The 14,462-nt window shown below is 42.1% G+C and overlaps 1 protein-coding gene across 1 annotated transcript in view; it reads right to left on the bottom strand.

The window, feature by feature from the left end:
* The window catches only part of HERC2 (HECT and RLD domain containing E3 ubiquitin protein ligase 2), a 104,801-nt gene that overhangs the window by 26,818 nt on the left and 63,521 nt on the right, over positions 1 to 14,462 (bottom strand). Inside the window, exons 53-69 of the mRNA XM_053384108.1 lie at positions 14,263 to 14,453; positions 13,909 to 14,014; positions 12,981 to 13,072; positions 11,547 to 11,722; positions 10,995 to 11,106; positions 9,898 to 9,979; positions 9,657 to 9,800; positions 8,438 to 8,528; positions 8,115 to 8,292; positions 7,228 to 7,309; positions 6,977 to 7,148; positions 6,684 to 6,828; positions 4,726 to 4,951; positions 3,639 to 3,810; positions 2,749 to 2,932; positions 1,783 to 1,923; positions 931 to 1,122 (exon numbers count right to left, since the gene is read on the bottom strand). Of these exons, the coding sequence (XP_053240083.1) occupies positions 931 to 1,122; positions 1,783 to 1,923; positions 2,749 to 2,932; positions 3,639 to 3,810; positions 4,726 to 4,951; positions 6,684 to 6,828; positions 6,977 to 7,148; positions 7,228 to 7,309; positions 8,115 to 8,292; positions 8,438 to 8,528; positions 9,657 to 9,800; positions 9,898 to 9,979; positions 10,995 to 11,106; positions 11,547 to 11,722; positions 12,981 to 13,072; positions 13,909 to 14,014; positions 14,263 to 14,453 (2,486 nt within the window). The remainder of the gene's footprint in view (positions 1 to 930; positions 1,123 to 1,782; positions 1,924 to 2,748; positions 2,933 to 3,638; positions 3,811 to 4,725; positions 4,952 to 6,683; positions 6,829 to 6,976; positions 7,149 to 7,227; positions 7,310 to 8,114; positions 8,293 to 8,437; positions 8,529 to 9,656; positions 9,801 to 9,897; positions 9,980 to 10,994; positions 11,107 to 11,546; positions 11,723 to 12,980; positions 13,073 to 13,908; positions 14,015 to 14,262; positions 14,454 to 14,462) is intronic.

Raw genomic sequence — 14,462 nt, 5'->3', positions numbered from 1 at the left:
AGATCTATAGTAGAAAAGAAGGTGAAACAGTCTCTAGATGCAGGGGCATAGTGCTGTGCCCAACCCTTACCCAACCCTTGCTGCTGATGGCTAGGTGCTAGCCAACCCCCCAAGCTTCTGGGTCTAGGGCCGCAGTCCCCTTGCCCCCCCCCCATTGCTATGCCAGTGCCTAAATGTCAAGGAGGCATTGGGTAGGAGGCAAACTGATCCTTCAGTCCAGGAGTGAAGCTGCCTCTGAGAGGTAATTTGCTGGCAACAAGAAAAAGGTGCAGAATAAAGGAAACACTAAATAAATAAATCACATTGAAGAGAGATGGGAGTGGCCAGAAAATCCACCTGGACATCATTACCCAGCAGCCCTTACTGACTTTCAATATTGTTAAATTGGAAATAGTAATTTATGCTGTTGCAATTTTGCTTGTTTGCCTTATGGCAGAACTGTTTCATTGTTTATTGGCCCTGTTTATGGGATTTTGTATATTCTTTTTCAGTTTATTTGTATTACTCTGTTCCCTTGCTCTGGGACTGAAAACTTTCAGTGAAGAGTGGGCTACAAATACTGTAAACAAATAAATTTTAAATAAAACAGACGAGACAAGAACCAGGTTTCCCCCCTGACTTGCTATGCATGTATGCACCTGCCCTCCAAAATTTCAACCTTGCAAGCTCGTTCAATAAATTAACTTCTTTCCAGTTCTAAAGTTTCATCTCAATTCAGTTACAGATTGCAAGGGCTGCTGAAGAATACTCTGTAAACATCTTTAGCCATCTCAGGTGTGTGCATGTGTGTATACAAAGGTTTGCTGATATTCCTAGATATCTGCAGCAGTCTTTGACGTCTCAGCCGTGTATTAACCACATTAGGAATGTCAGTATACTTAAGAAGCATTACAAGTGTAGAACAACTGATTAAGCAAAACCCAAGGTCACCTGAGGGTAAGCAGTGCCCATGCCGGACAGCACAGCTGAAAGGACATCCTTGCCCTTCTCTCCAGCGCGGCTGGATACGGCCAGCTTCAAGAGATCCACCATGACTCGGGTGTCATCTGGCACCAGAAGACCAGTGAACTCATCCAAGTACTGGGGCTCCGGACCAGAGACTTTGCTTTGGCTTTCTGCATCCTTCAAAACAAAATGGAAGAAAAGGCAGATGAAGAGAATACGCAGAAGCCTAAAGGAGGTGCCGGAAGACAGAAGCACACACTGGACAAGCCCATCCAGAAAGCAAATCTCTGGGCCTAGATTCTGTGGTCTCACAGGCTTATTTTTAGCCTACCTGCTAAATCCATATTTTTAGCACTTCAAAAATGACAGACATGGCAAAGGTTTTAGAGGGGACAAGTTCAGGGATCCAAAACAGATAATACTGTTAGATTGCGGTGTACTGCATTATTGTCCCAACAATTCTAAGTTGCGTTTACCTCTAGGGCAGGCATAGGCAGACTTGGGACTACAACTCCCATCATCCCTAGTTACAGGACCAGTGGTCATGGATGATGGGAACTGTAGTCTCAAAACATCTGGAGGGCCGAGTTTGCCTGTGCCTGCTCTAGGGTCTACGGAATGCCATTAACGAAAAATTGGTATTTTGCATAAATACAGACTAGTGCATAAAGAGGTAGATTAATGTGATGATCATAGGAGCATCTGGCAACCCAACAACCCAGCCTGCACATGGTGCATCTTGCAGCATGTTCTGCATAAACTCTCTCAAGCACCACCCACGTTCGGTTACTTTCAGGGAAATGCAATATATCGGGGGGGGGGGGACAGAAACGGTACCTCTTTGGTTTTGGTCATGGTCTCTGCTATTATACTGGCTGCTCCGGGATCATCGGTAACAGGAATAAAAGGACGAGATGAGGCTGCAGAAGCTGAAGGAGTTACAGCAGAAGGAGTCACAGCATCGTCTGTAGAAGCCACCTAGCCAAGCAGAGTTGCGTGACAGTAAGAAAGCTTGTTGAATCAGATACAGCAGGACTTTGCAAAGCATTTGCATCCCGTTTAAGCAGTATAAAAAACAAGTCAATAACCACAACAGTACCATACACAACTACCCTAAATTAACATTTTTCAGAAGTTCACCTTTGCCCAAATATTTTCATTGCTCCAAAGGATCGTTGCCATGGCAAGAGCTTACCAACTAAAATGCAAGCCAAACATGCACAGCTGGGCTTGCCAGCTTCTGCAGTGGCCTTTCTTCCACTAAAAATTCCCTTCTGGAGTCCTTCCATAAGATAAATGCTTGAGATGGCCATTTTCAAACAATTATGTAAGATGTGGAAATTTAAATTTGTATCCTTAGCATCTGCTATGTGAGCTAACTCTTAGTGTCTTAAAAATCTTGCTAGTTTACTTTTCCGGGTGTAGTGCGATTCAGCCCACAAGTGACTACAGTGGTTCTCGAACGGCTTGGCTCCCAAATGCAGCAAACCCGTAAGTAAGTGTTCCAGTTTGTGAACGTTTTTCGGAAGCCAAACATCCGATGCGGCTTCCGCTTGAGTGCAAGAAGCTCCCACAGCCAATCGGAAGCCGTGCCTTGGTTTTTGAAAGGTTTTGGGAGTCCCGAAACGGATTAAGTTCGAGAACCAAGGTACCACTGTATTTTTAAATCTCGCGAGCTGGATTGCAAACAATACAAAACCTTCTATGCAAGCAAACAAATCTAGACGATCAATTGAAAGTTTTCTACTACCCATCTTTCTAATAATTCAGTCGAGGGGGTGGGGAGTTGGGGGGGGGAATTACCTCCACTCTCCTGTCTTGCCATGGGGTTGGGCTCAGTCTCTCTTCTACATCTACCACTAGCATACTATCTTCTCCATTGGGTGCACTGCCCGTAGAAGAAAGGTCTGGAGGAGCAGGTGAGGAAGACAAACATTCCACTGGTGCAATCATACTTGCAGGCATTAGTGCTCCAACCACAGCATCCCTAAAATCAAAAGGAAAGCATTCAGAATATTATTGTGTTACATTACACTTGCCTCACTGGGCAGAAACAACATCAGATTCATGATTCGCATTTTTAAAAATTACATTGTGATAAAGTCGCACAGAATCATGGTACTTGATCCAGCAGTAGCACAAATAAAAGAACCCTCTTAGTTCAAGCAGCCCTAACAGGAGAGGCCACAAAACAGAATATAGCCTACCATTCTTTTTAAAAATTAAAAATATAATACACGATAAGCAGGAAAGACTAAGTCAAAAGAGACTGAGGACAAGTAAAACATTTCAAAACTTGTAACAAAGATACCCTAAGTAAGTTAGCAATATCTTCGCTAGGTCTGCTTTGGCTATGAAAAATTACACATACATGTGTTGCTTTCCCCCCACCCCAACCCACTAAAAACTGACCTGTTAACAAGTTTATTTAACACCCAGCAGAAAACTCATATTATATGAACTGTCCAATCTGCATGGACATCTGCATCACACACCCAAAAAACCAACTATACTCCAGATGAAAAGTGACCGACAAACTTCTGAACCAAATGGTGTACTTATATGATTTGTGAAATGAGCAATTTCCTTTCACAGCATCCAACAGGCATCAGAAAACATGAGTGTGAGAGCCAAGCCCAATTAGATACTAAAAGAAAATGTACTTAACCATGTATCCTTATGCCCAAGCTTACCTGGCATACATGATCTGTAATGCTGTCAGTATATGAGACAATGCCTGCTGTTTGGCAAGGTTGCCATCTAGTGACAAAAGGATCTTGGCAAGTGAAGGCCGGTTAGGTTTAGAGCTGTTTGCACCATTGATTTTGTTACCAGCAGCAGAAGAATCGGCATCTGATGGGACACCTACAGGAAATAAAAAGATTTCCAGGTTTCCCATTAGGACAAATTTATACACAGACTTCTCAGCCACAGAAGAACAAGCAGGGAAGCCCAAAGCTAGTTTGGGAGCAAATATAAACTAGGCAAGATATTTGGCTCCTTCCTTCATTGTTTATAGATTTCCATTCCCTGTCTCCCTGCCCCCTCATACACATACAATCTCGTTCTCCCTTCCTTTCTCTCACACACACCTTTGTCTTTTGCTACGTTAAGTATTTTTAAGATGGCACTGTGGAGAAAACTTATATTTTATCATTAGAATGACTCTTCAATTAATTCAGTTCTGTTTTGCATGTCAAATTTCAGTTCAAGTTAGTACCATAAGGCCAGGCGGCGGGGAAGACAACACAAAAATTTTTTTACATCAAATGCATCCTTACATATATGTGTGTGTGTGTGTGTGTACACACCCACAATGCTGGCACTGGCACTCCTTTCTTTCTCTATGGCCCTGGTTAGCATCCCTCTTTTAGCAGAGGCCTTATTTGAAACTGAACAAGAACTTGAGAGTCAGAAACCTTGCAGACACCCCCCTCCCCCCCCCCCAAGAATTATATGGTTTAAATGAAGAAAGTAGGGAGGAATTAAAACCAGATAACTAGGAGTGGATTTTTGTGTGGCAGGCAGGTGAACACTGTTCACAGTTTGGCTCCTCAAAACTAATTCCTGGGCTCAGAATTCTTCAACCTCAAGTGTCTGTCTTTTGTTCTTGGGTCCAGTAGATCCCACAAGGCTGAGGTCTGCCCAGCTGTCTGATCACTAGCTTTCTCTCTCTGGCGATACTATTTTGCTAAACACACACTGCAGCAATGATGCCATCACACCACTTTCCTCTCTTACGCATATTTGTAAAGCAAAGATAGGCTATTATTACATTACCCAAATAAGATGCTCCTAAAGGGTCTCTAGCTGTTTGAAAGAGAACGGGTTCGTGCACAGAAGGTGTAGCTACGTCCATGGTTGTCCAAGCCACGCTATGGGAAGACCCACAAGCAACACGGGTGATTTTCTGGCCTTCCAAACCCTGCACCAGAGTGGGCTTTCTGTTGACTGTAGTTGTCCCATTGCCTTGCTGTCCGTGATCATTATCTCCCCAAGCATAAACCTGCCAATAAATCAAATCATTCTGTGCATCTCTCTTTTTCAGTGAAAATTTCACATACAGCACATTCAAAGTAATATAGATAAATGATTGAGCCACGGGATATCTAAGAGATGCAGAATCTTGCTTGTGTAGAGGCAATCCTCATTTTGTGTGTGGGTTACATTCTGGACCCCCACACGTGTCAGAAGAGCAAACGAAAGCCCGTTCCACCCCATTTTGTGATGTCTTTAAGATATTTTGGGGCTATTTTCAGGTTCTGCACTGTGCGCACATCCGCAGTCACACGTCATCCAGACCCACCTAAATAAGCTGCTGCTTGTATCCATACGCCCCATTATCTTTGCTGAAATTCAACCCAATGGAGGTTAAGTTTCAGTCTAAATGGAACTGGAGCAAACGGCTTGAATAATGATTCCAGAAAGGCACAGTTCATCGCACATGCTACTACACTAAAAAGAAATACAGCGTACTAAAAATTTTACATAGTGGCTCAAGTTATAGCATGGCTAAGAGTGAACAAAGAGTGCACTTTTGTTTCTGGAACTATTATGCTCCTCCTCCCCTCCTCCTGCTGGTTCTGCTGCCTTGCTATCAAGAGCTACATCACAGTTTGGCTTACTATTACCTCCAAACCCGGGCTACTGGAGTGTCTCACTTCAAAGCAAGGTTTGGTTTTTGCTTACTGCTTGTAGCTTGTTGGGGGAGACAAGCCCAAGTCCCGATTTAACTCTTGGCAGTGCAGCAGCAGCAGCAGCAGCAGCAGGGAAAGAGTGAAGCAGCCACAATTCTTTCCTAATGTGCAGTGCGCATGTTTAATCATTCATGCGAAGCCACAGACTAGCTTAGTGTACATGTGAACTAGACCAATGATCACTAGCCGCTATGAAGTCCCAATACAGGCCAAACAATTATGAAAATAATTTTAGGAACAAAAAAAGCAGGTGAGCCACTTTAGCATCTACTTCCCTGACTGCTTGACTAGCAATGTTGATATATTTATTCTAGTGTTTCCAAATGCAATTAAAATTCTTGGCAAAATAATTTCATAAAGTGTAGCCTCCTGGTGGCTATTTTTGAAGCAAATTGACAGACACATGCCTCTGGAAAATCATTCTTATTCCTTCATTAGGCTCCCTCGTTGCTGACTTTCTAAGGCACCCAAACATATTACTCTTCTAAGATGATTTGATGCTTCTACTATATTTGGTTTCTGTTGCCAAATGTCACCTTTGTGGAAGTTTTCTGTGGTTTTGTATTTGCCGAGTGCCTCATAAATTCCACTGATTAAGAGGGTGGCATAAATATTCTAAGCAAACAAAGATAATCATTTTACAATAGCTGCATTTGCTAAATGAAGACTGTAAACAAAACACACTGTTCTTTCTTACTGGCTTAAGGGAAGGGGAAGAGGAAGAGGACAAACATTATTCCATTTGCTGAGATAGAACCACTTAATATAATGGACAATGTGGCAAAAACTGTGAAATGTAAATTGCACTGGAAAACATCCTGCAGCACTGTTGGAAAAAGAGGCACAACCAAAGAAGAGCCAATAATGGCAATGGTTTTAAGTGATTCATCACACAAATACATTGCTGTATTCCGTGCTCCAGCACTTACTTATTCATTGCCAGGAGCTCAAAATTCAGTCCAGAACAAGTTATGGCAAGTAGATCCCATGGAACTTACTGCCATGTAATGGTCTTGTGATGGACTGACAAATGGTTCTTACCTGCCCTGTGTCAGTGACTGCTAGGCAATGGAGTGCACCTACGGCCACGTGCACGATCTTCTTCGCCCTCAACCCTTCTACCACTTGGGGTTTTCGTACATGGACATCTGTTCCGTGTCCTAGTCTGAAGTAGTCGCCTTTGCCCCTGAAGATGAAACAATAACATTGATAGGATGATTATGTGTGTCTCTGACGACTGATCAGGATGCAACCCTACAATTCCATTCTTCCTATCAGTTTGGCTGGTTTTATGACAATTGGGGGGGGGGTGCAATTTGTTAAATGCGACATACCATGTCCAAACCACCCCAGACTTGGTTAGAGCCAAAGAGAACTGAGCTCCACACTCTATCTGGCAGACTCCCTGGCCATTCAGCCTTTCAATGTTCTGAGGAATGTTACATCCTTCGCTTCCTCCTCGACCGAGTTTTCCAAAGTCTCCATCTCCCCAGGAAAATACGAGCCCTAAGGAAAACAGGCCTGTGTTAATTGCTGCAACGGCCATACGGTACTAAAGCGGCCATAAGGAGGAGAGGTTTCTTACCCTCATCGGTCAAGGCCAGCGTCTGAGCATCTCTGCTCCCACAAGCAACCTGAATGACCCTATGACCAAGGAGCACTTTGACCTACAAGGCAGAAAAGACAGGAGGTTCATTCGTTTTGAACTGTGTGCAATTTACTCACAATTTAAGAGATATAGTTGATCTACAGATACCAGTTTAGGCCAGAAATTCAATTTGGCACAGTGAACTTAAGAGAAAAAAGTTGATTTAAGCCCCACCCCGCCCGCACCCAAAAAGAAGGTCCACATGCTCCCATACCAGATCTCAAGAATGGAAGACTAAGAGAAGAAGAAGGAAGAGTGGCTGAGCGCTTTGATATCTGTGATTGCTGCTAACCAACAATAAAACAATCCAAAAACTTGGGTCTGTGTAAGCTGCAATTAATTAAAGAAAGCAACAACACTGACTGAGTCATCTCCTGATCCAATGAAGAAGAAAGCTTACAGTTTTATTTATTCATTATTTCAGGGTGGCTTTCAAAATAACACATAGGTAAGAGATCCAAAGTTTAATAGCCAGTATGATAAAAAAGTCCTTACCCAATATATTCATCTAGCAGGCAATGCATCTATCAGCAGCTGTACTTGATAAATTAACCCCCTCCCAAAGGGCAATGTGACAGAAAGGGAAAGAACGCTGGCACCAGCCAGATCTCAGAGGGGAGGGCATTCAATAAATGGGGGTGTACAGTTCACACACCTCATTAGGTAGGCCCATCTCTGATCCAGATACCCAGAGCATTATTTTAAAATGTCACCTCTACTATATACTGAGTGAGGGCATTTGGGCTGTTTTCCTACTTTTGCTGTATTTCAGCAAGCCTATGCACTGAAGTGACCTAAGGTGGGAAAACATATTCTGATTTTACCATTTTTGGCTTAAGCTGCGTAGTGTTGTCTCCATGTCCCAGTCGACCATATTCCCCGAGGCCCCATGTATACAATTCACCACTGGAGGTGATGGCAGCACTGTGAGAACTTCCACAGGCAATATCTCGGATACGCTTTGTTTTCAATGCTTCTATCAGCCTTGGTTTATCACAGTTCCTGAAAACAAAAACAAAACCCAAAATACATTGTGTTTGTTTAGTCGGGTTATTTAATTAAACTTTAAATTAGGTATCACAAGCTAAATGAACTGAGTGTCCAATATCCAGCAAGCTCAGAGCAGCAGCAAAAATGGCGTCCTTACATTCTACTGAAGTGTCCAAGTTTCCCATCATCTCCTTCGCCCCAAGAGAATACCTTCCCATCAACAGTTAAAGCCATAGCATGGCGGCCACCTGGAATGGATAAGAATATGAGAAGGTTGACAAGGTAACACACCAAGATTAGAGGGGGGGGGGAAGGGAGAATCAAACAGTAGAAAGAAACCTCTTCAGAAAAGTTGGTAGCAACAGTGGCTTCCCTGCACTCCCTTCCGTGACAAAATGCCTTGTGTATATCTCTAATATTAAATTATCTAACTAAAACTGATTGAAACCCGCATTGCATTTTTGCTTTTACACAAAAACAGAACACACTCTCAACAGCTTGTTTGAAATTCTTGGTTGAACCCAAAGCAGAACAGGAAGATCATGTTCAGATCAGAGGGTTAGCTGTAAAAAAATGAAACTGGGTTTAGCGATTCCAACCAGAAAACATAGTGGCTCCAATCGTAAACATTGTTTTAAAGTATGGTTTAATGCGACTGTAGAACAGACGGACCGTATGTAGAATGTGACAGCCTCCTTTCTGTAGCAGGCAAGTCTAAGGAACTAGAGACCGCTGTGTGCATCATCTCAGTTTGCTAACGAACACCACAATGTAATTACAATACATTTAAGTATTTCCCACCCTGCTAAATGAGGAAATGGGGGGAACTCAAAACAACAACTCAATTAGCTTATTTTCACTTTGTACTTTCACCCCATCACATGGCTGCACACATTCAAACCCTAATCTACATTTCACAATATTACTTACTTACTTCACCAAACTTTTATTAGGCATTACAAATATAGGCTATCATAAAACATCCGTATGTAAAATTTTAAAATATATACAAATAAAGAGCCATGTAAAAATATGCAATAACGAGGATTTTCAATGGAACTTTCTTCCCGCTAAATAGTGCCATCGACCACTGTAAGAGATGCTATTGATAAAAACTCAGCAGTTAGTTTCGCAATATTCATCCCAGTATTAGCACAGAGAAAGTGCCCCGCTAACACAAGTTTCTAAGACTAGATACGGCACTTGCCCTTTCACCCATAACACTTCCCTATGCAAAGTACTGTGCAGAGAGAAAGCATGAAGAATACTGACATGCAAAGTAATTTTGACTTCCAAAGTAGTTTGGATAAGAAGCCTATTTCAATTTGACATAATAATCTTACTGATTCCCAGAGATAGGAAAGGAGATTTGGTACCTGAGTGAACAGCAACTTTCTTGACTACATAATTACTGAGAGCAGTAATCTGCCGGGGAATGGGAACGGTTCCACTCGATAAGCCTAATCCCAGTCTTCCATTGGTGGCCTCTCCGCAGGCATACACTTTACCCTCCACAGTCACTAAAAGACAGGAGAAACTCAGAGTTCCATTACGGAGAAATTGGGACAGCCGAAAGCAGCTTCGTTTTTTAAGTTGCGTGACAGAGAGCTCCCCTACCTGCAAAAAGGCTTTTGGATCCCCCAGCTACCTGCACCACATTCAAGGCAGAGAGGGTCTCGGAAAATGAAGGAACCTTTATCTGTAAAACGCAAATTATACAGAAAATAAACAAGCGTAAGGCGTTTCAAAAGCACTGGTTTGCCTATGGCATACCTAAAACTGTCCTCCCAATCTTAGCAAGTCATCTTCTGATCATCGAGTGAATGTTTACCGCACATTCAAAGAATACTCTTTTTATTCAAAAGGGTTTTAAGTTATGAATTAAGTGTCCCTGCATCTCATTTAGCACCAGCATTCACATCTCCCTTTTGACCAAAGGCTTATTTCCTGGCCATCAGGAAATATGCACATTTGCCAGGTTGACACGATATGTGCTAATCTTGTTCACGTTGCTCAGACCCTGTAAGCCGCTCCACATAATGTATTGGCTAGCTATTGAACAGCTGTTGCTTAATCAAGGTAGAAATAAGTTGCTAGTTGAAATACCTTTCAAGTTTGGGTCATATGCTTTCAAGTAATGGAAGCCAATGCTTTCCGAAAGAAGCCCAAGAATAAAACCGCAACAACGCATCTTTGCAAGTCTGTTAAGAACAGAAGTCCTGCCAGATGAGACCAAAGTATATCTATGTGCAGCATCCCGTACTCATATTGGCCAAGCCCACGAGCAGTGAGTGAATACAAGTGCTCTCCCTGCTTGTCCTTCCCAGCAGCTGAGATTCAGAGCCATACTGCTTCTGACAGTAGACAACGTTCTACTATGTCATATTGCTTATAGGATTTTAGGTGTTCCGGTCCTGACCACTGCATAGAACCAAGTTTTTTTTAACAAGGATGGCCTCCTCCGTAACACAGCTGAAGCTGCTGCATGGATGTTAAATCCACAGCAACTGGCAGCTGTTAAGAAGAGGCCTAATCCTTGGCTGAAGGGCTGTATGTAAATTTAATAAATAAAAAAATGATCCAGAGAAAAAGAGGAATGACAAGACATTTAAGGTGGTATTGCCTTGCAACACACGCAGAGACACACAAAGAAGAAAGGAAGCACAACATTGTTTTCATGTATTTCAATTTTAAAAAAACAAAACACCCAATACCTTAGAACCTTTTAATCCTCCGAGTTGGTCTTTGTCATTCAGGCCCCAAACAAAAACTTTGGTCCTTATTGTCGCTGCTGATTCCAGGCCTGTCGTCTTCTTTCTAACAAGGCTAAGCAAGCAAGCAAGCAATAAGTTAACTTTCCAATTTATATATTGGGATTGTCCCTAGGATTTTATTTGTCACCCAGCTATTCACAATTTATTTGCAACAACTGCATCACAACTATTTTTGTGAAAATAATGAATTGAAATTGAGACAGATGTAGTAGCTTTGTAGTAATGTAACATATTAATACGTAACACTGTATTTTTTTAAATTTAAGTTTCTGGTTGTTGCGTCAGTTTTTGGTACACCGCTTAGAGATATTTTTTAATATATTAAGCAGTATAGAAATTAATCAATAAATCAATAATCTGTTAAAGAAAATAAAATTGAGGAACGTTTGGGACAAAGTATTCCTAATCCTGAACTTGAAAGTCCCAACAAGTTCAGCAGTATGCAGTTACATGTGGTGTTTTATAAGAGATCTTTGCTCTAATATTCCATACCTCCCAGTGTTAGCTTTATCATCTTCATCTTCTTCGTTATCTGAAGCAAGAAAGGGGACTGCAGCCAAGTCTTCATCCTCTGCCCGAATACGCCCCAATATGCTGAGACCGTGTATTTTGCAATCAATGCCAGAGCTCCTGCACTGCTTTATAGCCACTTCAATATACCTATGATACTGAAATTAAAAAGGATTAAGTATAGTAAGAACCAACACATAATGCCACAAATTTAAGAAAATACGTGACAAAAGGATAGAAGACTCTAGAGAACTGCCTACCTGCCTGCCTGCTTTAATATTATGATTGAGACTATGAAAAGGGAAATGAATTAATTATATATGTATGGACTTGTATCCATTTTTACCTACTTCTGACCTTTCTGCTCCCTCCTGTTTTATTAATATAAAAGGGAATCTTTTTAATAATAAAAAGCCTGAATAAATGAAAGAACCACTCCTGTTCTTAATTCTGCTCAGGTGTGCTCTGTAATGAGCCATCCTAACTTGGTAAGACCTTTATTGCTTTGGGAAAACCTGAGGCACTCTTACTTTTCAGAGCGAGACCCTCACCCACATATGAGGTCTAACCTCTGACAGACCCCTGGGATTCTGACAAGTGTCTTCCTGCATTCCAATGGATTTTTACTTTTTCTTTACACGCGGCATCTGCCTTGTGTGCATATGCAACTATACCCAACAAAAGGAGGGGACGGGGCTCACAAAAACATTAATTTTGTTCATTAATGTCAAGATTTAAACAACAGATACATAAACTCCAGCCAGTGTCCTCATTAAGCAACATTGCTGTGGAGATATCACAGCATGGTTTCTTGGCAAACAAAAAAATTCCTCATGCGCTCAAAAAAGAATGTGACAAAAGAAACTTCACAATAACAGCGGGCGTTTAAATCTGACACCTTGTAGCTGAAAGCCATGGGGGAAACACAGAGAATATACGTATTTTTCGCTCCATAAGATGCACCTGACCATAAGATGCACCTAGTTTTCAGAGGAGGAAAGGGGGAAAGCCCCGTTTTTGGGGGGATCAGCTCAAAGTTGTTGAGCTTACTTTGCAAAGGGAAAAAAATCATGTTTTAATGGGGTTCAACTCACAGTTCTAAAGCTTCTTTAGGAAAGGAAAGGGAGGGTTTCTACAGTTTCCAGACAGATACTAATTAGCCAGTCATATGTCGCTGGGGAAACAAACAGCCTCCATCTGCAGAAAATTCAACAATGGAGGCCTGGGCAAGGGGCCGGGGCCGGAAAGGGAACCAGCGATCGACCACACTTTCGCTCCATAAGACGCACAGACATTTCCCCTTACTTTTTAGGAGGAAAAAAATGTGTCTTATGGAGCGAAAAATACGGGACATCTTACATGGGTTTGATGCACAACTTTCTTAATTAGTCTTCCCTATAAGCAGCAATAACCTACCTCTGTGCAATCACCGAGAAGAGGAACTGTGGTGTCTGTAGGATTAATGTTGATTGTCTTCAGCTCTATGAGGTTGTTTAAAGAACTTCCACCTGCAGCATAAGGAAAGAGATGCATGCTGGATTATTTTTAATTTGGGAGTTGTTGTTTTTCAGTACAGGCAACTCCCAATTTATGCAGGGGTTATGTTCCAAGGCACCGCATGTTAAGTGAAATCATGTATATTTGAAACCATTGTAAAAGCCTGCAAACGGCCTAGGACCCTCGTACCTACGGGACCGCCTCTCCTGGTATGTCCCACAGAGAAACTTACGGTCTTCAAACAAAAACATCTTGGAGGTCCCAGGCCACAGAGAGGTTAGGCTGGCCTCAACCAGAGCCAGGGCTTTTTCGGCTGGGGCTCCAATCTGGTGGAACGCTCTGTCACAAGAGACTAGGGCCTTGTGGGACTTGACATCTTTCCGCAGGGTCTGCAAGACAGAGCTGTTCCACCAGGCCTTTGGCCAGGGCACAGCCTGACTCCCTCCTTTGGCAATCCTCACAGAACTCTAGCCCAATGGTTGCCATTGATCTGATTTGAATTAATTTTATAATGAAATGATTTTAGAATGTTGTATTATTTAACTGTTGTTAGCCACTCTGAGCCCGGCTTTGGCTGGGGAGGGCAGGATATAAATAAAAAATTATTATTATTATTATTATTATTATTATTATTATTATTATTATTATTATTATTTTAAACACCCTGATCTGCCCAAGCCCTGCTCCACCCCTTTTTGTGATATTTTCAGGTCACTTCCAGGTTTGGAATACACGTATCGGATGCACCTAAAACAGACACTGCCTGTATTACCATACTGCAAGAAAACAAATCAAGCTGCTCAATAATGAAACCAATTCCCTGTAGTCAAAACTGACAGTCTCCTACCTGAAACCACAACCAACGAGGGCATGTAGCTGCTGTCTGCAGGATCCACAATCATTTTCAGTCTGTGTACAAGGACGTCAGGGAAAATCTCCAAACGGATCCAGTGCTGGGGGGAAATGACTGCAATTGTCTAAAATTCTCTGGAGGCACGGTGGACTACAGTTACATGTGAACATGACTACTACTTCTTAGAATACAATACTTGCAAGTAGTTTCAGATAATAAAAACAGTATTGCTTTTTTAAAAAATATATCTGCAGGTATAGTTCTACTTTTATCAAATGATGGTGACAGCAATGAGAAGATTACACTGAAATGTGAGGGAAGCCCGCGAACGACTTCTTTAAAACTCACCTTTCCTTGGGAGCCAGAAGACTGCCAGCACTGGTCCCCGCCATCAATCAAACGTGAGGCCTGATTCACGGAAGATGAGACATTCAAATTTTTAACGATTCTTGACCAATCATCCAGTAGCATCCCTCTCTGGCTACTGTGACGCCTCTTCAGTTGCTTTCCGGAGCGGCCACAAAATACTGGGGATTGACCTATTGTAA

Source organism: Podarcis raffonei, chromosome 4, assembly GCF_027172205.1.
Source record: "Podarcis raffonei isolate rPodRaf1 chromosome 4, rPodRaf1.pri, whole genome shotgun sequence".
In the NCBI taxonomy this organism is placed as follows: Eukaryota; Metazoa; Chordata; class Lepidosauria; order Squamata; family Lacertidae; genus Podarcis; species Podarcis raffonei.
The sequence above is the reverse complement of the archived record's forward strand: the minus strand, read 5'-3'. Positions and strand labels throughout refer to the sequence as shown.